The sequence below is a fragment of the Wolffia australiana genome, chromosome 10 (genome assembly GCF_029677425.1).
Source record: "Wolffia australiana isolate 7733 chromosome 10, ASM2967742v1".
NCBI classification, from domain to species: domain Eukaryota; kingdom Viridiplantae; phylum Streptophyta; class Magnoliopsida; order Alismatales; family Araceae; genus Wolffia; species Wolffia australiana.
Window position 1 is genome coordinate 15352518 of NC_135844.1, and position 22982 is coordinate 15375499.

The 22982-nt window shown below is 43.5% G+C and overlaps 2 protein-coding genes and 1 long non-coding RNA gene across 7 annotated transcripts; 1 reads left to right on the forward strand and 2 right to left on the reverse strand.

The window, feature by feature from the left end:
* The first annotated feature begins 309 nt into the window (after window positions 1–309).
* On the forward strand, window positions 310–3554 carry LOC144708474 (Target of Myb protein 1). Its single transcript, XM_078581833.1, has 4 exons — window positions 310–537; window positions 1183–1827; window positions 2262–2495; window positions 3043–3554. Exons 2-4 carry the CDS (start codon window positions 1309–1311, stop codon window positions 3445–3447), a joined length of 1158 nt encoding a protein of 385 aa, XP_078437959.1. The 5' UTR covers window positions 310–537; window positions 1183–1308; the 3' UTR covers window positions 3448–3554.
* A 2037-nt stretch (window positions 3555–5591) lies between these two features.
* On the reverse strand, window positions 5592–7080 carry LOC144708924 (uncharacterized). The gene is made up of 4 exons (XR_013582900.1): window positions 6748–7080; window positions 5976–6029; window positions 5837–5906; window positions 5592–5753 (listed from the first exon to the last, which is right to left on the reverse strand). It is a non-coding gene; the product is annotated as an uncharacterized LOC144708924 (long non-coding RNA).
* Window positions 7081–17400: 10320 nt separating this feature from the next.
* CRR22 (Pentatricopeptide repeat (PPR) superfamily protein) lies at window positions 17401–22982 on the reverse strand. Of its 5 annotated transcripts, none has more exons than XM_078582390.1 (4): window positions 22774–22982; window positions 21897–21986; window positions 20789–20920; window positions 17401–19869 (listed from the first exon to the last, which is right to left on the reverse strand). In XM_078582390.1, the coding sequence occupies exons 3-4, from the start codon at window positions 20792–20794 to the stop codon at window positions 17971–17973; spliced, it is 1905 nt and encodes a 634-aa protein (XP_078438516.1). In that variant the 5' UTR covers window positions 20795–20920; window positions 21897–21986; window positions 22774–22982; the 3' UTR covers window positions 17401–17970. The 5 variants fall into 5 exon arrangements, with proteins under 5 accessions (XP_078438516.1, XP_078438515.1, XP_078438518.1 ...); XM_078582389.1 differs by having other exon boundaries at window positions 21897–21992; XM_078582392.1 differs by lacking the exon at window positions 21897–21986 and having other exon boundaries at window positions 17401–19863.

Sequence of the window (22982 nt, forward strand, 5' to 3'; positions counted from 1 at the left end):
ATGCATATATGTCACTCCGCTAGTCATAACATGCATTATATTGGCTTGCTGGCCACATATATTTTCGTGAGAATGGCCCAACACGTGGCAGTGCTTCGCGGAGCAAATACCGAGAAGTGGCACCCATTCGGATCATTCATTGTACGGGGGAAGACAGGAATACACAAAACTCCACCAAACATATTAAAATACACTTTTTAAAAATAAACATATTAAAATACACCAAACATATTAAAACATACTTAAATACACTTTTATTACCAAACATGGCAGAATAGAAAGCAACAGAACACTTGGTCAATAGGTTCACGGGGCTGATTTTGCGCTTGCTTGTTCTTTAAGCAGGCGGTCACCGTCCTGCGGATGTAATCGAACGGTTTACATTCGGGAAAGATCGATCTGACGGTTGTAAAGTTTTCAAATTTGAGAAATTCGCCGTTGAAAGTTCCTCGGAACCGAAAGAGGGGCAGAGAGATCGAGAGCGGCGGAAGATCGGCGAGGACGAAGCCACGGCTGAATGCCCATGATCTGAATTAGGTATTTTACTTACATTTGATGAATTTTTCTTCAAATTTTTAGTGATCTGCGGTGATGGGGCCGTTCGCGAGATGGGTTTTTTCTGTTTGTTCCTCTTTTCTCTGATTCGCGCCGGTGGATCCCGCTTCAAACCTTTTGCGACCAGTTTCTAGGTTTTTTTCTGATCCTTGATTTGTCTTTCCTCTCTGTTTGACACCGGCTTGAGGTGATTCGCGTCATGCGGTAGTGTTTTTACTTGTACTTCGTCTCGTGATCGCAGTTTTCAGTTGTTAATGGCGATTTGATAGCGCCCTAGTCTATTTTCGCGAATCTCTCTTTTTCCGCTTGGATGTGTTCGCAGTAAGCCATCGCAGAAATATCTTCATTTGTTTATTTATTTCCTGAAACTGGGTATTTTCCGTTGTCATGAATTATGGAAATTGTCATCTTGGGAAATAAAATTCTGATCCATGGCTTTTACCTAACTCGAAGATGAGTTCATACAGGCGATGTCTGTGCCGTGATCAGATTTTGGGGAATTCCATTTTTTTTCCAAAATCTTTCATTGAATCAGTAATTATTACCTATCCGTAGGTAAATGAGGCATTCTGTTTCTCATTTTTCTGAGTTGATCGAATAATGAAAAGAAATTTGCGTTCTTCCCAGATCTTTTACTCCACCAAAAGTGAGAGAAGCATATTTCATCGTGCCCAAGCTCAGTTTCTTCATCTAGTTCTTCAGAAAGAGATCAGACAGCGGCAATATCTCAATTATTCCCCAGATAATCCAAAGATGAGCGACAATTTAATGGAGAAGGTCAGCGCCTTTGGTGAGCGCCTCAAGATCAGCAGTGTCGAGGTCAGCCGCAAGGTCTCAGAAGGTATGAGCTCCATGAGCTTCAAGATGAAGGAGCTCTTCCAAACCCAGAACCAGGAAGAGAAGATCGTCGAGGATGCTACCTCGGAGACGCTCGACGGGCCCGATTGGCCCGCCAATATGGAGATCTGTGACATGGTGAACTCCGAGAAGCTCAAAAGCGTGGAGCTGATCCGCGGCATCAAGAAGAGGATCGCAGTCAAGGAGCCAAGAGTGCAATTCCTCGCTCTGGTTCTTCTCGAGACCTGCGTCAAGAACTGTGAGAAGGCTTTCTCCGAGGTCGCCGCCGAGAGGGTCCTCGACGAGATGGTGAAGCTCATCGATGATCCCCAGACTGTCGTCGGCAACCGGAATAAGGCCCTCATGCTCATAGAATCATGGGGTGAGTCAGGTGATGAACTCCGCTACCTGCCCGTCTACGAGGAGACCTACAAGGTATTGTATGATCTGGTTCATATTGTATGGTTCATATTGTCTGATGAGGAAAAAATTGCATGGTTCTTGCTCTAGCCATGAATAATGTTATGGTTGGAGGATTATGATTTATGTTTCTACAAGTATTTTTGTTGTCTCACTTTGTTATCTCAGAACTTGCACATCCCTTGCTCTAGACCTGAAACATGTTCTGGTTAGAAAATTATGGTTCATGTTAGGGTTAGTATGGTGAGAGAGATTGCAATTAGCTTCCTCTATACATGAAACATTATATGGTTAGAGGATAAAGGTCCACGTCTAGGTAAATATTTTATTCTCTCGCTTTGTTATCTCAGAGCTTGCATATCCCTTGCACTAGACCTGAAACATTTTATGATTAGAGAATTATGGCTCATGTCATGGTAATTATTTTATCATTTCTTTTTTTATCTCAGAGCTTGAAGTCCCGTGGCATTCGGTTCCCTGGCCGGGACAACGAGAGCTTGGCACCCATCTTTACACCACCAAGTTCAGTCCCGGAAGTGCAGCCGGTGACTCGTCAAATTCCTGATCTCCCTCCGCCTGTCCTCTCTGTGGAGGACTCAAAGGATGCACTCAATATTGCTCGAAATAGCATCGAGCTCCTCTCAACAGTTCTATCTTCTTCACCTGAGCAGGATCTTCTCAAGGTTTTTCCTTCTCTGTCGTGCTTCACCGACATGATGATTTTTATGCAATTTTTAATTCATTGAATGTTACAAGCTTGCTTAATTAAACTAAGATGTAATTAACCAACATTAACTGATGTTTCTTCCATTTTTCAAGCATAATTGCTTGACTAAGATGAAATTAACCATCATCACCTTATATTTAATCCAATGTTATGACCATGGTTACTAAACTAAGGTTAAAGAAGTCATTATTACTTTATATTTCACCCAACGTTACAAGCATGATTACCAAAATAAGATCCAAGGAACCATCATTCCTTGATGTTTTATCCTGGCTTGCAGACACTATTACTAAACTAAGATGAAATTAACCTTCATTACTGGAAATTGCATCCATTAGTAACCTTACCACCATTCCTTCCTGCATTATTGTTTCATCACTTAAAATTCCATCTTCGCCCGTTACCAGACTAACCGTCATCTAAGATACAAGCAAAAAAAGTTGGAAACTTTTGTTTGGGTTTTTTTCTGAAACATTATCTGGTGATTATGTTTTGCGGAGCAGGACGACTTAGTGGGGACACTGGTGGAGCAGTGCCGGCAGTCGCAGTATGCGGTGCAGAGGATAATTGAAACAGCAGGAGACGATGAAGACCTGCTGTTTGAGGCCCTGAACGTGAACGATGAAATCCAGAAGGTGCTATCAAAGCAGGAGCAGCTGAGAGCATCGGCCACGGCAACGGTGGGGCCGCCGGAGCCGGCGATGATACCGGTGGCAGTAGAGCCCGAGGAGGTCCCAAGAGCAACAGAGGAGGCGCTGGTACGGCGGCCGGCAGCTTCCCGGCAGCAGAGCCGTGAAGAGGATGATGTTTTGCAAGATCTCGATGAGATGATATTCGGAAAGAAGTCCGGTGGTTCTTCGGCATCCGAGGGTCGTGAACAGGGGAAGAATGATCTGATCAGGTTCTAGTTCCTTAGTTTTCTCTGTTTTTTCTAAAGGTCTTGACTCAACTGCATCAAAGTTACTCGTATTTATTTATCTATATTTACTGGGGGGGGTGTGCCTTCATCTCTTTCTATCTGATGCTATGATGATAGTGGGGAGCATGATCTGATTATGGATGTGGTACTCAAGTTGGCCTGTGGACCTGACCCAAAGTCAACCTGACCCTTGATCTGGCCTCTTGGTCTGTGAACTATACCCGGCCGGACGTCCTTGTTGGGTATACGGATTCAGTTAGGGTTGGCGGATGATGACAATTTTTTTATATTTAAACTGAAAGATCATCATCATCTGTACTTCTGAGTCCAATGGATGATGATGACAACCATCGAGTGGATGATGATGATGGCCTCTGGTAAACTGAATGAAGATGATGGGTTGATGAAGAGATGATACTCTATGAATAATATATAATTCTTTTCATGTGTATTAAATTGACATCTACCAATATTTTTGTGGATATTATAAAAATATTTTTCCCTGCCATAAAAGAGTTTTATAACAAATTTCCCTCTTATATCTCTCTACATTGCTATTTATTGATCTTTATACCTCTCTATCTCCGAAAAGTCTCTTTATGTCTATCTTTATTTTTCTCTCTACCTCTCTCGGTCTATCTTCAAACTATATATTCTTCTCTCTATCTCTCCCTCCAACTCTCTCTTGCTTGCTCTATATCTCTTTCTCTCTCTCTCTCTCTCTCTCTCTCTCTCTCTCTCTGTATCATTACCCAACAGTTCTTTCTATCTTACTTTGGACATTTCTCTCTGTAGTATTTCTCCTATTCTCGCCATATGTATCTTTTCATCTCTCTCTTAGAATATCTATACTCTCCTTATCTACCAAGATATATAGAAACTCTCTTTAGCCCTAACTATCTCTCTCTATGTAGCTCTATTCTCTCTCTCTCTCTCTCTCTCTCTCTCTCTCTCTCTCTCTCTCTTCTCTCAATCTTACCTATCTCTATCTATATGTCCCTGTCTATCTCTATGACCCTCTGTGTCCTCCTCTATGATCTCTCTACCACCTATCTTGGCAAGATATGGCTTTCTCTATCTATCTCTCTGTATAATCGTCTCCATCATCAATTTATGTGTTTCATTTTATATGAAAAAATAGAAGCCAACTTCAGGCTACAGTTCTGTAAGAGCAGGGTCTCAGTGGTTATGATCAGGTGAGGTCGTCTGGTTAACCTGACCATGGTCGTTTCAACTTTGTAAGTTATGATAAAGGGCAGAAAAATTTGAAATATATATGAAAATCATACCATTCAAAACTGTACTTCAAAACTGATTATCATTACACCATTCAAAAGATTACCGAGAAATAAATAGTATGAGTTTCTCCTTAGTAATATAAAATTAAATAATGTCTTTAGTGTTTTGATACCGTGATTCAGTTCTCATAGTTTCCTAGTACAAACATACTTTACAGACACATTCTCTGTTTTATATGTTTCTCTCCCTCCACTCTTCTTCTCTCTACATCTCTCTTTCTTTATCTCCCTCTATCTATCTTCCCCTCTCCATAATATGCCTTCCCCCTCTTTTTCTCTCCCTTTCTTTCTCTCTCCAAAAGTATACCTCTCCGCCTTTGTTTCTCTCCCTCAATATATCTCCTTCCTCCCTCTCTCCCTATCTCTACCATCCCTCTCCCCATATGTTTACCCTTCACCCTGTGTCCTTCTCCCTCTATATATATCTCCCTTCTCCATCTCTCCCCCTCTGTCTGTCTCTGTATATCTCTCTTTCTCCCTCTCTCTCTCTATATATATACCTTTCTCCCTCTTGCTCTCCCTCTCTCTCTCTCTATATATATATATCTCCCTCTCTCCCCCTCTATATCTCTCTCTATATATATATCTCCCTTTCTCCCTCTTGCTCTCTCTGTATACATATCTCCCCCTCTCCCCCTCTCCCCCTCTATCTCTCTCTCTCTCTCTCTATATATATATACACCTCTTTCCCCCTCTATATATCTCTCTCTTTATATATCCCTCACTCCCCCTCTGTCTCTATATATATCTCCCTTTCTCCCTCTCTCCCCTCCTCTCTCTATCTATATTTCCCTTTCTCCCTCTCTCCCTCTTATCACTCCCTTCTCTATCTCTATATATAAATCGTCCCTTCAACCTTAATTTAACAGTCCCCTTCAAGTTCACATCAGAAAACCAAAAAAACCAAAAAAACCAAAAAACCCATTTCTTCTGCTCATTCTGTCTCATATCCCCTTCTCTATCTTCTGAAGCTGCCCCTTCAAAACCTCCATCTGTTCTGCGCAGACCATCATTACAACCGTATAAGACTTGAGACGGATGACGGACGACATAACAAGACGAACGGAACGGAGGGCTTACTCTGCTCCACAGCCGTGGCCACCTTGACTTGTTTCTTGAAGAAGATGATGCCGTTCCTCTGGTATACAGACTGGAAGAGTTGTTTGTTTTTTCAAGTTTTGCGTTGAAAAGTGGGTTAAAAAGATGAGATTTTGCATACCCGATTGGACTGCACGCTGCCGAGCTCCGCCAGAGCAACCTCGTGGCTTCGGATCTTGAAATCAGAGTCGAGGTGGGTCAGAGAGAGATATAGATATATCCATAGAGAGATATATATTGATAGCGAGAAAGAGACGGTCAGAGAGATGTATGGGGAGAAAGAGAGATAGAAGGATAGATTGATGGATGGATTGATATATTGAGGAAAAAAAAAAGAGATAGATGAATAGATGGATAGATAGATTGAGAGAGAGAGAAAGAAATAGAGATTATCGGAGAGATATAAATAAATAGATAGATAAATTGAGAGAGACAGATAAATAGATTGATAGACTGAGAGAAAGAAAGAGATGGATAGATATGTTGAGATATATATATATAGAATGATAGATAGGGTGAGAGAGAGAGAGAAATAGATAGAATGATAGATAGGGTGAGAGAGAGAGAGAAATAGATAGAATGATAGATAGGTTGAGAGAGAGATATATAGATAGAATGATAGATAGGTTGAGAGAGAGAGAGAAATAGATAGAATGATAGATAGGTTGAGAGAGAGATATATAGATAGAATGATAGATAGGTTGAGAGAGAGAAAAAAAAAAGGTTTAGAGAGAGATATATAGATAGAATGATAGATAGGTTGAGAGAAGAGATAAATAGATAGAAAGATTGATAGGTTGAGAGAGATATATAGAAAGAATGATAGATAGGTCGAGAGAGAGAGAGAGAGAGAGAGGAGACGAGGTGCATGTATACTCCGGGTTTTGATGTACCTTCTTGCGCAGCTCCTCCATGGCGTCTCCTCCCTCTGCCATGCCCTCGTTTCTAGATAGAGAGAGAGGGAGAGAGATAGAGAGAGAGAGAGAGATAGAGAGGGAGAGAGAGAGAGAGATAGAGAGGGGGAGAGAGATAGACAGAGAAAGACTGATAGAGGGGGAGAGGGATAGAGAGATGGGGAGACAGAGAGACAGAAAGACTGAGAGAGGGGGAGAGGGATAGAGAGACGGGGAGAGAGAGATTGAGAAAGACTGAGAGAGGGGGAGAGGGATAAAGAGACGGGGAGAGAGAGATAGAGAAAGACTGAGAGAGAGAGAGAGAGAGAGAGAGAGAGGAGAAATGAACTAGGGAAGCTTTAAATTATTGTCATCGACACCACCGAGAAGGGTGGAGGACGGACGGAACGGGATTGACGGACGCCGGTTCATTTATTCCGTTACAAGGCTCGTTATTTTGTTTAGTTCCCCTCCGAGAAGTTGCCGTAAAGCGAGACGTACAGGACGGTGAGACGATAAAAATTTGACTGTAAGATTGACGTTTGATGGTAGACGGAACGGAGCAATTTCCATCCGTTGTCGTCCATAAACCTTAATCACCATCTCCTCTACACTAAAGACAATGACGACAAGACGTGCAAAGTATTGTAAAGAATCGGGTGAGAGGAAGAAGAAGAGATCGGAGAGAAAATAAAATGAAGAAGAAAGAAGACAAAAGACAGCGTACTGTAATAGTCTCTTGTACTCAGATCATGAGATTCAGGAAGAATGTAGAACATCTTGTTCATATTTAGTAAAATTAATGATCGTTGTTATTACTATTCTATGTGAAATCCTTGCATATTCTGCAATTCCTAACCACTAGGTTTGATCCTGATCTCTAGACTTGTGTTCCTAGTCTATGTTTGTTCTAGACTGCTAGATGTGACCCTATTCTAGATTTAATCCTGATCCCTATATGTGATACTTATAATAGATGGAGGGTATGTGCTTGTATCTTATTAGTTTTAGTGTTTGTTGAGGTATCTTATATTTGATTATTAGGGGTCGTCAATGTCTAGATTTGTGTTCCTCGTCTATGTTTGTTCTCTACTGCTAGATGTGACCCTATTCTAGATTTAATCATGATCCCTATATGTGATACTTATAATAGATGGAGGGTATGTGCTTATATCTTATTAGTTTTAGTGTTGGTTGAGGTATCTTATATTTGATTATTAGGGGTCAGTTGATGTCATATCAGAATTCCCATTGGCTGGTGAAAAATAGCAAGCCAGTTCTTGATAACTGTTTATTATTCACCTGCAATCTTTTCAGTGCCAGAAATGACGTGGAACTAGGGTTTGAAAAAAGTCATCTATCATGTCTTTCACCATAGTGACAGAGGTATGATGGATGATGTTTTAGGATGCGTGATAGTGATGGGAAATGTGATGAAGTAGTGGTGGCGGATAACTGGATCATGGTGGATGGGCTCTCACAGCTGACATGACAGGATGGCCATGACAGTGGTGATGATGTATGCTTCTGGATTTTGCATGGGCAATGTCATAATTGTTAAATTTGTGCATATCATCTAAATTGGATACATTCTTTTGAAACATCTTGAAGAATGAGTTGTATCAGTGTAAGGATGAGTTAAACGCCAATTATAGGTGATGGATTGGTCTTGTTATTCTGGGAAAATGGTATGATGATGATGCATTTAAATTTTGTTCATCAAGGTACAATAGTTACTTCTTTTGTAAAGGGTAGCATATGTGTCATTAATTGTGGACATTCTAATATAATGTCATTTACCTTCATTATCAATACATATAACCACAAATCATGTCAATCAAATGAGATATGTAGGTTGAATAAGCTACATTATGCAAAAGGAATAAATTGAAAATTAACTGATGCAACCTGATAAGGCATCATATTTGTGTCTTATGGTAGTTTCATTTTATTGACTTCTCCTAATGGGAAAATGTTGATATTGCTTCCCATATTAATGATCACCTCTTAGTGATTTGAACGTACACAATTCTAGGTCTGCAAAGTAGGCGTATTTGTTGAATCTATTTGATATGATTGATTGAGTACACGTTGCATAACATGGAGATTATCTTTCTTTTTAATAGGTTAGGTGAAGTCTTGTTTCACCTCATATTCTTCATCTTTAATCTGCTAGTCATGTTTCATCTTCATCTTCTAGAATTTTTTCATGTGTGATTATGATATTTCTTGATGAGTATGTGCCTAATAGTTGGCTATACCTACAACGTGTATATCATTATTGATTCAGCATGCCTGATTGGGTTCAAGCTTTAGGAGGCGATTCGAAAAGACTTCTGTGCTAGGAATTGCAACTATTGGACTGCAAAATCCTTGATCATCTGCTACTCCATGTCAACCAGCACATGTTTTTTCAACACATTCAATGCCATGATGTCAAGAACATCCCTCTTCTCGATGCTCGCGACAAGCATCTCATACATTAAATTCCGCCTTGTTGGCCAGTCTAAGGGGATCTTTCTCTAGTTCGGTAGGCCAAACTGCTTGCATAATGATGCATAGCGCTCGTCATGTTGTGTCAACCAACGTATTGCAGTGACTATGTCCCTTAGCCGAAGTACTGTGTTGCCCAATATAGATGAACCGGAGTTGTCAGACATTTTGAATTCTTCATTGTCATTGGCACCAAAGCTATTGTTATCATCCAAAATGACATGCTCTGATGGTGCCTCTGTCACATGTAGTGAGCTCAGCTTAGCCTAGACTACAAGGTTAATGATGTGTGCCACGCACAAGACATGCCTACTTGTAGTGAAATGAGGGTTTAACAACTTTAATTCGTCATCTTGAGTAGTAATCATTTGCTTGTTATTTGACACATATTCAATGGTTACTGCACACATCTGCATAAAATTACATCATAATGATAAAAAGGAAAGAGCCAAAATTATTATTGATAAAAAAGTGCTGCGTACTTTTGATTTCAATTCAAACTCTGCCAATATTTTGAGGACACTTGCGCTCATGTTTTATTATAGTGTGGGGCCTTTTAATTGGCATATCCCAAGCACGTACTCACACTGTTTCCACTCTATGTCTACCCAATGCACAATAACCCCTAAGAATGCTTCATTCTCTGAAGTCCATACGTCAGGTATTAGAGATACACGGGGTAACATTGATCAACTTTTGCTTCCACCAATTTCATTTGATTCTGAAAAGGTTTGGTCCCTGAAATTGTTGTTTGACCAATACATCCTTTTGTGTGTAGTAGTGATTTTCAGATCTTGACTTTGATTGGTCATATCTTCGAGGTCATACTCAATTTTCTTTGATTTGGGTGTCATTGGATTCCTTGTTTCAAGATATTTCCAATGGTACCAATTTCATCAAATATGGATAGTTATTTGACCCTTCACTGGGCGTGGACTTTTTGCTGTTTTACAGGTCAAAGTCAACATCTTTGACTGGTCAACTCCTCGGGTCAAATTAGGGCTTTTGAAGTAATTAAGGTTTCTGTAAGACTCTTGAAATTTCCCTCCCATTTCCCTCTAGAAATTCCAAAAATTAGATTAGCCGAATGAGTCAATTAGAAAAATCAACCCACTAAAAGTCAAACCTTAATTCCCTATGGACCCCGCTATACTTGTGTTTACAATTATAGTCTGAATCAGAAAATTCACACTTAGTTGCCTCTTTTAGTCGTCTAATTGTGTGGTTTTTGATGTGCGGCCCGACACCGCCCATCAGATTGCACAAAAGGACCGTCCCTCTTTTACATTTATAAAATTATCCAGGGCGACGTCGAGGGTACAGCTGGGTTGTTCTACGAGCACGACCCTCGGGTTGGTCATACCCGGCATCGGCCATCAAGGAGGTGGATCTTAATGCTCGGGATGCGGATGACATAACGTCATCCGTAGCCCCGTCATCATGTCATCTGTCATCCATATATATAGATTCTTTCTGGGCTGGGGCCCATATCTATATATTTGTTTCCCATTTTATCATTTTAAACCGGCCACTGGCACACGAGGTACGACTGTTTCCTTTTTATAGTAGTAATGAACAAGTGGGTTCCGTGTATGAATTGGGATTTTTACGCTGACTCCACACCAGGAACATCCATCAAACAGTAGACTTTTACATTTATAAAATCGTCCAGGGCGACGTCGAGGGTACAGCTGGGTTGTTCTACGAGCACGACCCTCGGGTCGGTCATACCTGGCATCGGCCCATCAAGGAGGTGGATCTTAATGCTCGGGATGCGGATGACATAACGTCATCCGTAGCCCCATCGTCACGTCATCCGTCATCCATATATATAGATTCTTTCTGGGCTGAGGCCCATATGTATTTAATTTTGTCATTTTAGAGAGAGAGAGAGAGAGAGAGAGAGAGAGAGAGAGAGAGAGAGAGAGAGAGAGAGAGAGAGAGGCGCGCAGTTGGGAGGCGAGAAGCTTCGGGGAGGGAAGATGATCTACAGGAAATGGTCGCTGTTGACGATGCCTGTGGTGATTTTGGGCGGATTGGGGGCTGCAGTGCTCGCTCATAACTTTGTCTTCGGTGCCAATGTAATTTTCTCTTGATTTCCATTTTTCTCTTCTGTTTCATTTTTGGTCGTTATCACGAGAAGGATGTAGATGATGAGAAAGGCTTAATCGCGAAGATTTTTATAGGGATGATGTGTTTCGCGTGTTTGCTCGTCATCTGTTTCATTTTTTCCTTGTTTTATTTGACGACGCATGGTTGGGCGAAATCGGGGATTGCTAAGCGTGGAAAGCTACCGGTGTGGATCCTATCAGATGTATTTAATTCCTTAAAGTCTTTCGTTTTTATAGTTTCAGTTTTCTTAAGATTGACGCCTCTATTACTTCATTTTTTTATGCATTATGTGGATTTTGCGGCAAAAAGTGTCCAAATAATGCCGAGGATTAGGGTTTCTGACCTGGCCCATCGTCATAATTACCGATTCTTGACACACTCCAAAATTTTGCATCTTAGCCTTATCCTTTCACTCACCAAAGCTCCCGGTGTTTTTTAGAATTTGAGTTAGAACTTTTTTGCCTTGCTTAACCTGTATCATGCGCCTGTGTGTACTAAGGGTATTGCTTTGGTGTTTACAACATTAGTCTAATGATTGATCTACTTCCATCCAATTGGATCATCTCTGCTGTAAGCTTAATGGTTCTACATTTTTGTTCCCTAACACCGAACGAATGATGGAAAAATAAAAGAGATGCGATGGCTTCTTGTACAATGATCATGGATCATTACATCATCCTCTCATTGGGTGGACCTTTTGATACTAACCTTTTCACTTTGACTAATTAACACGGCGTACTGTGTTGATCATACAGGCGTGCTACCATGTTATGATGATTCATCATTTCTTTGTGTTTTACCTGTTATGGGTGTAACCATAGCATCTCTTCTTTGTCCTACCTGTTAGATGGATGTAGATCGATTAATTGAGAGTTGAAGCGTTTATAAATTTTAAACTTCAGAAGCAAGACGAGATAGACCAAGTTCAAACGAAAAGAAAAAGATATGCAATTCAAAATGTTTTATTCATAATCACACAGCCAATATTAAATGTTCCATCTACTTGATGCCAAATTACCCGAACTAGACTAGAGTTGTAAACACCAAAGCAATACCCTTAGTATCAATCATTCGAGTGACAGGACAGATAAATATTCAAGAACAATGGAGAAGGGAGGGAAGAGTGGGAACAGAAAGGAGAAATGTAGGATTCCAACCTACATTTCTTGTGGGAGACGGGATTTACTTATAGTGCTTCCTTTTTTCTGCCCGATTACCCCCCTTTTCATAGGGGTGAATAGGCGTCTTGCCTTCCCATTTGGGACGTTTCTTGTATGTCTTCGGAAGATTCGTAATGTTATTCCCCTCTTCGAGAGCCCAATTCTCCTCAATTGGAAAATTTGGAAGTTGCCGCTCGATAACCTGTAAATCTTCCCATGTAGCTTCATGATGTGGGAATTCTTTCCACTTGAATAGGAGCTGGTTGCCATCACGGATGAATAAGAAGGATTGGATGGACTCTGGATATGGGTATAACCTACATGTTAAGATGATTTCATCCTTTCTTTGTGTAATTACCTGTTATCGGTGTGACGACCATGTTAAAATGATTTCATCCTTTCTTTGTGTTATTTACCTGTTATCGGTGTAACCGCCGTGTTAAGATGATCTCATCATTTATTTGTGTTATTTATCTGTTATGGGCGTAACCCTCTAACAGTGATACTTCTTTAATGTTTTTTAGAAAAAAATATGTCGTATTATTTCTTTTGAAAGTCAACGGATAGTTTCAGATTAAAATCTGCAGTTTGCAATCCTTTTGCTGGTTTTGTTTATTCCCGACCGGAAACAGTAAATCAGCTAATTGTGCGTGAGATGTTATTTAAGGGCCAAACATGCAAGTTCGGCCTACTCGAATAACTTGTAAAAGTTTATTTTCTTTCAAAAAAGAAAAAAAAGTACAAGTTTATTTTTCCATCTTTGCCATGCAATCTGCATTTTTGTTTAAAAAAAACATTAGAAAAACTGATAAGGAGCTGATTGTCTTGCCTTTTCCTTCAAATTCACAGGAACGATTTGTACAGAAGATCAAGGATGAAGGTGAGAGGCTTCGTAAGCAGGACCGAGCAGCGATGGCCCTAGAGAAGACGGCTTGATCTCCAAGAACTTCCTACTCTTGTTGCAATAAAGTGGACACTTTGTGAGTCTCCCTAAATCAACCCTTACGGTGTTGTTAGCCTATTCCAGTCCTCTTGCACTGCCTTCTTCTTCTGCAAAGTTCAAATGTTTACTTTAAATGCACTTATACAAAGGGAATAGTTATTGAATGGGCTGTTATATCTCTGAATAATGCCCAACCCTGTGCGAACACCAGAACATTACAAAGTCTGAAAGTATTTCTTGAAATATGATGGGCACTAAGCCCAGCAGGCCCACCACCCACCCAAATATGACCCAGTTTCAGGAAGAGAGGGTATATATTACTTGGCAAAGGTGCTTCTGACAGAACAATTAGTTTAGGGTAGTACAATGACATCAGTACAAGCAATGGTGCTCTCCATGGAGTATCACGTTCATGGTGATGTTGTATGTGATTGGAGTTTATGGAGTCCCATGTTGATGAAAGTATTGCATGTTGACGTAGGACGGCTACAGAATGGACGACTAAGGAATGGACTACTGGGTTGATGGGATAAACTACGGGTAGATGGACGACTAGGGATGGATCGGGTACTGGAGGGATAAAACAGCCATAGAAATCACACGGTCGAATTCAGACTTTAAAACCGATGAAAATCTGGTGGTGCAACTCCGACCCTTATCGAGAGCGGGAGTACTGTCTTCCCCCACCACGACGATGCCTAAGCACCGAAATCAATGACCGAATTCGCACCGCGAAGAAACACTCGAGAAAGAGAGAGAAGAAGGGGAAATCCGAACCAAATCTAAGTCTGACAGCGGTGGAAACTTCTCGAGAAAACACTGGACGGAGAACACTTTCGACACCAAAGAGTTCAGGCATACCTCGGCACCGTAGTGCGTGACGAGGATGCGAGAAATTTCGATCGCGACAAGGCTGGGTGAATCCGGGCGTTGAGCGGCCCACTGGATGAGGAAAACTCTAGACATTCCGGGCGTTGAACAGCCATGGTAGAGAGTAGATGTTGTTGTTGTAGAGTCAGGCGTAGGCGAATACCCGCGCGCGCGAAGCGCGCGTAGAGTGCGCGGAGCGCATGGAGCGCGCGGGGCAACGTGCGCAGGCGCTGAGCGCGCAGAGCGCCGGCGCGCGCGTGGAGTGCGCGGAGGGCATGCAGAGCACCCGGAGCACGCATAGCGCGCGCGGCTCGAAGCGTCGAACGGCGTCGATGGCGACCAGCGCCGCCGATGTCGAAGTCTTGCGGGGAGGCCTGGGCGCCCTGCGGCGCCAGGGGCGGCTGGCGCGGCGGCTGGGCGGCCCTGCCGGCGGTTAGGGGCGGCCTTGGCGGCCCCGGCAGGGGTGGCCTGGGCGGCCCTGGTTGAGGCGGCCCCAAGCGGGCAGCCTGGGGACGGCCTTGGCGGCCTTGGCAGGGGCGGCCTTGGCGGCCCTAGCAGGGGTGGCCTGGGCGGCCCTGGCTGGGGCGGCCCTAGTCGGGCGGCCTGGGCGGCCCTAGTCGGGCGGCCTGGGCGGCCCTGGTTGGGGCGGCCTGGGCGGCCTTTGGGCGGCGAGAGAGAGAGAGAGGGAAAGAGAGAGAGAGAGAGAGAGAGAGAGAGAGAGAGAGAGAGAGAGAAAGAAAGAGAGAGGATGGAGAGAGAGGATGGAAAGAGAGGATGGAAGGAGGAGAAGAGGCAGACCGGCGACGCGGCGGCGGCGGCGGTGGCGGCGACGGCTAGGGGTAGGAGGGATAGAGGAGGCTGGGCAATCCTCCAAGAAGAGTTAAACAAAACTCAATTCTTGAAATTATGACTGCCTAATGTTTCTTGAAAATAATGGCCTATATATAGGCCTTGGAGGAAAGAGAAAATGACGAGAAATTAGAGACGAGAAATTAAAGACGTGCGCCGTGTCACGCCAAAGGGCAGTTGTGGATCTGCCTCTGGCGTCGTGTCATGACGCGCATAGGGACGTGCGCGGGAGGAGACGTGCTTGTCGACGGTTGCAATGTGTTGACTTTGGTGTTGACTTCGGTTGACCGTGGCGGGTTGACTTCGGTTGACTTCGCCGTTGGGTCCATAACAGGCGTGTTGACTCCAGTTGACCGTGCCGTTGGGTCCATAGCAGGCGTGTTGACTCCGGTTGACCGTGGCGACGCATTCGACGGTGATGTGTTGGCGTTCTCGTCATCACATGTATTATCGTAATGACTTCTGTGGGCTACCACATGGCCAGCAGTCCTTTCATCATAAAAGCTTGGATTGGCCAAAACCTAGGGGTGGCTGCTAGACTTTATAAACCATAGACTAAGTGATGGATTGAGTTGGATTGCAATCCAATACCTCATGATTTCCCTAGTAACTACCTTACTCTAGTGTTTCCCATAAGTTAATCTTAGGATGTGAACATTAGAAAGTCCGGAAATATTAGCTCTTTCTTAGCTCTTTATTCTTATATGGGATATTGGGAAAAACCACATCTTTCAGTCTGTTATCATGGCACTCTGTAAAATTAGTTCCTAAATATTCAGTTATGCCAAGCAAACTTAGTATATCAGATTTCATCCAGTCACTGATTATCACCCATTGCATGAAACTAAGAGGATTTCATGATATGGCACGAGCCAATAAAGAAGCTTCTTCAAAGCTTGTCCTTGGTTGACAAACTCCTCATCTTTTGGAAGCAGGTAGTTCTGATGTCACAAATCTAGCAATATCAAAGATTGAGTTCATAGGTGAATCATTCTCTGGGCAAGAGAGAAAAACTCAGAGAGAAGCTCTCTCCTAAGAAAGAAATAAAACTCTGTCAGTTGAGCTATAATTGGCCCTTGTGTAGGCCCAAGAGACGTTCCATTTGGGGCTTAACAAAAATGTATCTTTGACATACAAGGTGAAAGATGCAATAAATAGCCTCTTTTGAAGTACGAGCAAAGTTCACTAATCTGAAATAATCAATGAGTAAGGTTCTGATAGATTTATTCATCACATATTTAACAAGTAGTTCTATAATAGAAGATTTCAGTTCATTTTTACCAAATTCTAAACATTAGATATTTGGACGAATGAATATCCTTGAGCTACATTAAAATTAGATGCAAAGCTATTTTTAGTCTCTTTCTGTTTACACAAATGATAAGTTAACTTTCCTAAGCTAAATAATTGCTCTGGTCATGTAGTTCAACGATACACAGTGGTCAAATATATGTATACTTGCTATAATTAGTATCTAGATCATCCTAAATCTTCAGATAATTTAGGATGTGTCTCTAAAATGCGTAGACACATCGAGGATCAAGATAATTCAGCAAAGAATTATTTGGCGAGAATTAGATACAAGCTATTTACACATTCGAGAACATCCCATGGAAACATTTCTTTTGAATTGAACTTTTTGCTCTTTGTTTCGAGTTAATTTTGTGCACCGTGTTTAAAATACGGAAAATAATCCAAATCAGAACACGTCCCATTTATAAGTAATAACTCTGGATATCATAAATAATAGTTATTAAAAAGAGAAGTCCAGACAAAGAACCTACGCTATAATGTCTACTTGAAGAAGACAAGTCATAAAATGTTAACTATTTGACATCTGCTAGATGCGGAAGTTTGCTGCAGATAAACTCTGGACCGATATCATTCATAATCAATGCATATGTGATTTTAAAAAATTTAATCGTTTACAATATTTGAATAAATATGCTTTACTATGATTACTCTAAAATTATGCACAAAGTTGGTTTAACTTCCCATTTGAGTACCAAATATTTAGCCCATCAAGTGTTAGCATGTGAGTCTCCAGGGATCGTAGTTCTACTCCGAAAGTGGTCAATTGGTTCATTGGTTCATGGAAATCATGTATATGCCATTATAGTTTCAGGTTGCATGCTGGCATGAAGATCTACTCCCACATTAAAATTGACTCGTAAGTCGTGACATTGAAATTGACTCATCACAACTGCAACTTAATCAAGGCAGTCGGAAGTAAGTGCAATTATTTTAAATATATGCCTGGGATCCCTGAATCACACATTGTGAGAAATTCTGAGGCTTCCGGTCAACCAGAGAGAGTGAGAGAGAGAGAGAGAGAGGAGAGAGAGATGGGAGAGGAGAGAGAGGAGAGAAGAGAGAGGGGAGAGAGAGGGGAGAGAGAGAGAGAGAGTCAGCCACAGAGAGAGGAGAGTCAGCCAGAGAGAGAGAGAGAGTCAGAGAGAGAGAGTCACCCAGAGAGAGAGAGAGAGAGAGAGTCAGCCACAGAGAGAGAGAGAGTCAGCTAGAGAGAGAGAGAGAGAGTCGGCCAGAGAGAGAGGAGTCAGCCGCAGAGAGAGAGTCAGCTAGAGAGAGAGAGACTCGGCCAGAGAGAGAGGAGTCGGCCACAGAGAGAGAGAGTCAGCCAGAGAGAGAGTCAGCTAGAGAGAGAGAGAGAGAGTCAGCCAATATATATATATATATATATATATAAAGGGAGAGAGAGGAGAGAGAGAGAGAGGCTTCAAAGCCACATTGAAGAACACATCATGGATTCAACCACATACTCTTGAAGATCCAGCACTACCAGAAATCCCCACAGGAGCACTGCCCATCCTTGAAGTGATGAAACCGGCGCAGATCCCTCACAACAATCTCCCTGCCAGTGACCACAGTCACAAACTTGGTGACCCTATGACAGTCCCCACAGACTCGCAAGTTCTTCCTCAGCTGTATAGTTTCCCCTTCCCTGGACCAAATGAGAGCAAAAGCAATAGCCAGCCTCTCACTATGCCAACCCCCCCTCTCACCCACCTCAAACCCTGCCCCCCTAACCTCAGCCATGAGGGCCTCAAGCTTCGCGTACACCCTCCCCGCCTGAGGATGAGAGCTATCCCCAGAGAAGAAACAGTGCAACTCCCCTCTGATCTCAACAGAGGTCATCCCCGGGCATTTCACCAGCCCTCTCCTCTCCATCTCCTTCCTCACGCGGGCCACTCCACCCCACAACCCGGCATCGGCGTAGACGTTGGAGAGAAGAGCGTAGTAGCCGGCGTCACTCGGGCTAAGTAAAAAGAGCCGCTCCGCAGCCATCTCAGCCATGGACACGTTCCCATGGAGCCTGCACGCGCCCAGCATGGCTCCGAACACGGTCTCGTCCGGCTCGACCGGCATCGTTTCTATAATCTCCCAGGCCGCGTCGAGCCGCCCGGCTCGGCCCAGCAGGTCCACCAAGGCCACGTAGTGCGGGCCCCGCGGCTCGAGCCCGGGCTCTGCCTTCATCGCCTCAAACACCCCCCGGCCTTCCTCCACCAGCCCAGCCCGCGCGCACGACGATATCAGACAGAGGAAGGTAATACCGTTGGGCGCCGGTCCTCTCTCTCTCATCTCTTTGTAGACCGCCAGAGCCTCCCTCGCCCTCCCGTGCACTCCGTAGCCGTCGATCATGGCGTTCCATGCGATCAGCCCCTTCTCCGCTGTCGATTCGAAGACTCTCCTGGCGAGATTGACGGCTCCGCACTTGGCGTAGGCGTTGACGAGGGCCTGGTCCGCGAGGCCGCGGCGGAGGGCCAGCCCGTGAACCCACTTCGCGCGGCGGAGCGATGACTGCTCCGCCACCACCGCGATAACGCTCGCCAGAGAGAAACAGTCTTGTTCCGGGTTTGGCTCCGCCACGGCCATGCAGGCAAAGACCTCGGCGGCGGCAGTGATGTCTCCGCACTTGGCGTACATGGCGACGAGAGAGTTCATCCCACGACGCCCCCCCAGCTTACTTAGCCGCTGGTGAAGCTTCTTCCCGGTTTCCAAGTCTCCGAGCTCCCCGCAAGCCTGCGCCACAGCCATTATCGTCACCTCGGAAGGTCTCCCTCCCTCGGAGACCATCCTTTGGTAGAGCTTCAGCGCTGCCGCTGGGGGGTACGCGCCGAGCAAGGAGTTCCAGGCGACCGTCGTCTTCTCTGGCATTCTCTCGAATATAGTCTCCGCCATGGATAGAGCTTCGCACCTCACGTAGGCTCCCACGAGAGCTGTGGAGATGTTGAGCAACGCGGAGAGCCCGGCTCTTACGCTGTACCCGTGAAGGGACTTCGCCGCCGGGAGAGAGCGGAGCTCGGCGGTGGCGGGCAAGGCGGAGACGACGGTGACGGAGTCTGGTCTCTCGCCGGAGGATTGTAACTTGGCCAAGGCTTGAATGGCTTGTGAGGGAAGCTTGTTCTGGGAATAGCAGGAGATGGTGGCGTTCCAGGCGACGAGGTCTGGTTTGGGGATTGTTTGGAAGAGCTTCTCGGCGTCGGCGATGGCGCTGCACTTGGCGTACATGGTGAGGGCGGCGGTGGCGGCCTTTAAGTCGCCGGCGAGGCCGCCGGCGATGAGGTGGGCGTGGGCTTGTCTTCCTCGGTGGAGGTCTGATGTCTCTGCGGCGGACTTGAGCAGCCGCGTGAGGGCGATGGCCATGGCGGCAATCTTGGGTCTATGATACTGCTGCTAGACATGTATAAGTCATTAGGACTGCCAGAGAGAAATTACGTGGAGTGAATTGTGATGGGTTGCAGTGAGATTATGTAAGAAAGTGAAGTAAAATACAAACGCTAGGAAATATTTTATGGAAAATTTTGATGTCCAAATGGAACAGGGAAAGTATGGAAAAGATGGAAACAGAAAAAGGAAAAGACATGAAGATAAGTTAAGATTAGAGAAAAGGGAAGGAATGATGGCTGGGCGAGCTAAATATAAAAGGGAAGCAGTGAGAAACAAAGAGGAAAAAGAGGAGATTAGATAAGAGAGAGAACAGGAGAAGAAAGAGTGGAACAGGCTAACCTGCAATCGCATGCCTAGTCCTGACATTACAGGGAACCAACCAAAGTGCTAGAGCTTGGGATGATGTAAAAGAGGTACCTGACTGGCAGGCACCGTGCATCATCTCAAACCTAAACATGATACTCCATGGAGGGACCTAAAAAACATGTAAAAGAGGTACCTAACAGAAACTCCAGTCACATACAACATCCCCATGAACATGATACTCCATGGAGAGCACCATTGCTTGTACTGATGTCATTTTACTGCCTTAATTTTTCTGTCAGGAGTATTTTAGCCACGTAAGATATACCCTCTTTTACTGAAACTAGGACATATTTGGCCGGTGATGGGCATGCTGGGCTTAGTGCCCATCATATTTCAAGAAATATTTCCAGACTTTCTAATGTTCTGGTGTTTGCACAGGGTCGATTCAGAGAATTCTAGTGTTCTGGCAGTATCCAGAGATCTTACAGCCCATTCAATAACAACTCCCTTTGTATGAATGCATTTAAAGTGGTCACTAGAACTTGGCAGAAGAAGAAGACAGTGCAAGAGGACTTGAATAGGCTAGCAACACCATATGGGTTGATTTAGGGAGACTCACAAACATGTCCACTTTATTGCAACAAGAGTCAATAGTTCTTGGAGATCATGCTGTCTTCTCTAGTGCCATTGCTGCTCGGTCCTGCTGACGAAGCCTCTCACCTTCCTCCTTGATCTTCTGTACAAATCGCTCCTGTGAACTCAAAGGAGAAGGCAAGACCGTCAGTTCCTCATCAATTATTCTAATGTTTTTTGAAAGAAAACCGCAGATTGCATGGCAAATAAGGAAAAAAATGTACTTGTTAAATATTTAAATAGGCCGAATATACATGTGTGGCCCTTAAATAACATCTCACACACGATTAGCTGATTTACTGTTTCCCATCGAGAATTAACAAAACCAGCGAGAGGATTACAAACTACAGATATTGATCTGAAAATACCCATGGACTGTCTACAGAAATAATACGACATAAAATTTTCTAAAAAATATTAAACAAGTTTCACTCTAAGATTGTTACGCCCATAACAGGTAAATAATACAAAGAAATGATGACATCATTTTAACATGGAGCTTACACCGATAGCAGGTGAATAACACAAATAAAGGATGAAATCATCTGAACATGGTGGCTACACCTATAACAGATAAATAACACGAAGAAAGGATGAAAGTTACACCCATATCATGAAGTGGAAGGACAATTGGGCTCTTGAGGAGGGGGAGTAATGTTATGACTGTTCCGAAGACATAAGAAAAGTCCCAGAAGGGGAATGCAAGACAGCCATTCACCCCTATGAAGAGTGTGAGTGGGCAGGAAAAGGGAAGCACTATAAATAAATCCCTTCTCCCTCAGGAAAGGCATAAAGGGATTCTGTCTGAAGTTGCTGAGGCATCTGTGTCTGGATGAGAGATCCTCCTTCCAGAAAGAACAGCTGATGCTGCTCATCTCGGATATGATCCTCAATATATCTAGGGGCAATTTTGTCATGTAAGCCCGCAAGGGCATTTTAGTCATTTGGTCACCATGTACTTCCTATAAATCGGGTTGCCATTCCCTTAGGAGGGCAGCCAAGAAGAATGAAATAAGGTCGCGTGTCTCTCCTCTACATGACTGCGGTTCCTCTCTCCCTATACGATCCCCATCTTTGTGATTGTCTCTACTCACCACGTCTTCAGGCGGCTCGTCCCTGGTCGATCCCCAGCACCTCTGTTCTTCCCCACTCTTCCCTCCATTCCCCATTGTTCTTCTGCTCTCCTGTCACTAGAACGATAGATACTATGGGATCATTGTGCATTTCTATCGATCTCTTCCAATTACCTTGAAGATCTACTTGAATATTCAATCAATAACATAAAGAAATAAATAAATAGTTTTAATATGGTGGTTACACCCATAAAAGATAAAACACAAAGAAATGATGAATCATCATAACATGGTAGCACGCCTGTATGATCAACAGACTACACCGTGTTCATTAGTCAAAGTGAAAATTTTAGTATCAAAAGGTACACCCAATGAGAGGGTAATGTAATGATCCATGATCATTGTACAAGAAGCCATTGCGTCTCTCTTATTTGTTCATCATTCGTTCGGTGGTAGGGAACAAAAATGTAGAACCATTAAGCTTACAACAGAGTTGATCCAATTGGATGGAAGTAGATCAATGATTAGGCGAACGTTGTAAACACCAAAGCAATACCCTTAATGGCTTTGCAAGGCTAAGCAAGCCTGTATCACACACGGGCGCATGATACAGGCTAAGCAAGGCAAAAAAGTTTTAAAGCGAATTCTAAGAAACAGGGAGCTTTGGTCGTGAAATGATTAGGCTAAGATGCAAACTTTTGGGGTGTGTCAAGAATCGGTAATTATGACGATGGGCCAGGTCAGAAACCCAAATCCTCGGCATTATTTGGACACTTTTTGCCGCAAAATCCACATAATGCATAAAAAAATGAAGTAATAGAGGCGTCAATCTTAAGAAAACTGAAACTATAAAAACGAAAGACTTTAAGGAATTAAATACATCTGATAGGATCCACACCGGTAGCTTTCCACGCTTAGCAATCCCCGATTTCGCCCAACCATGCGTCGTCAAATAAAACAAGGAAAAAATGAAACAGATGACGAGCAAACACGCGAAACACATCATCCCTATAAAAATCTTCGCGATTAAGCCTTTCTCATCATCTACATCCTTCTCGTGATAACGACCAAAAATGAAACAGAAGAGAAAAATGGAAATCAAGAGAA

Bases quoted from the DNA above. Each gene is read 5' to 3' on its own strand.
- LOC144708474 (XM_078581833.1), top strand. From the start codon at position 1,309: ATGAGCGACAATTTAATGGAGAAGGTCAGCGCCTTTGGTGAGCGCCTC. The intron at 1,828-2,261 runs GTATTGTATGAT...TTTTTATCTCAG, and splicing joins TCTACGAGGAGACCTACAAG to AGCTTGAAGTCCCGTGGCAT. The intron at 2,496-3,042 runs GTTTTTCCTTCT...TTTGCGGAGCAG, and splicing joins CTGAGCAGGATCTTCTCAAG to GACGACTTAGTGGGGACACT.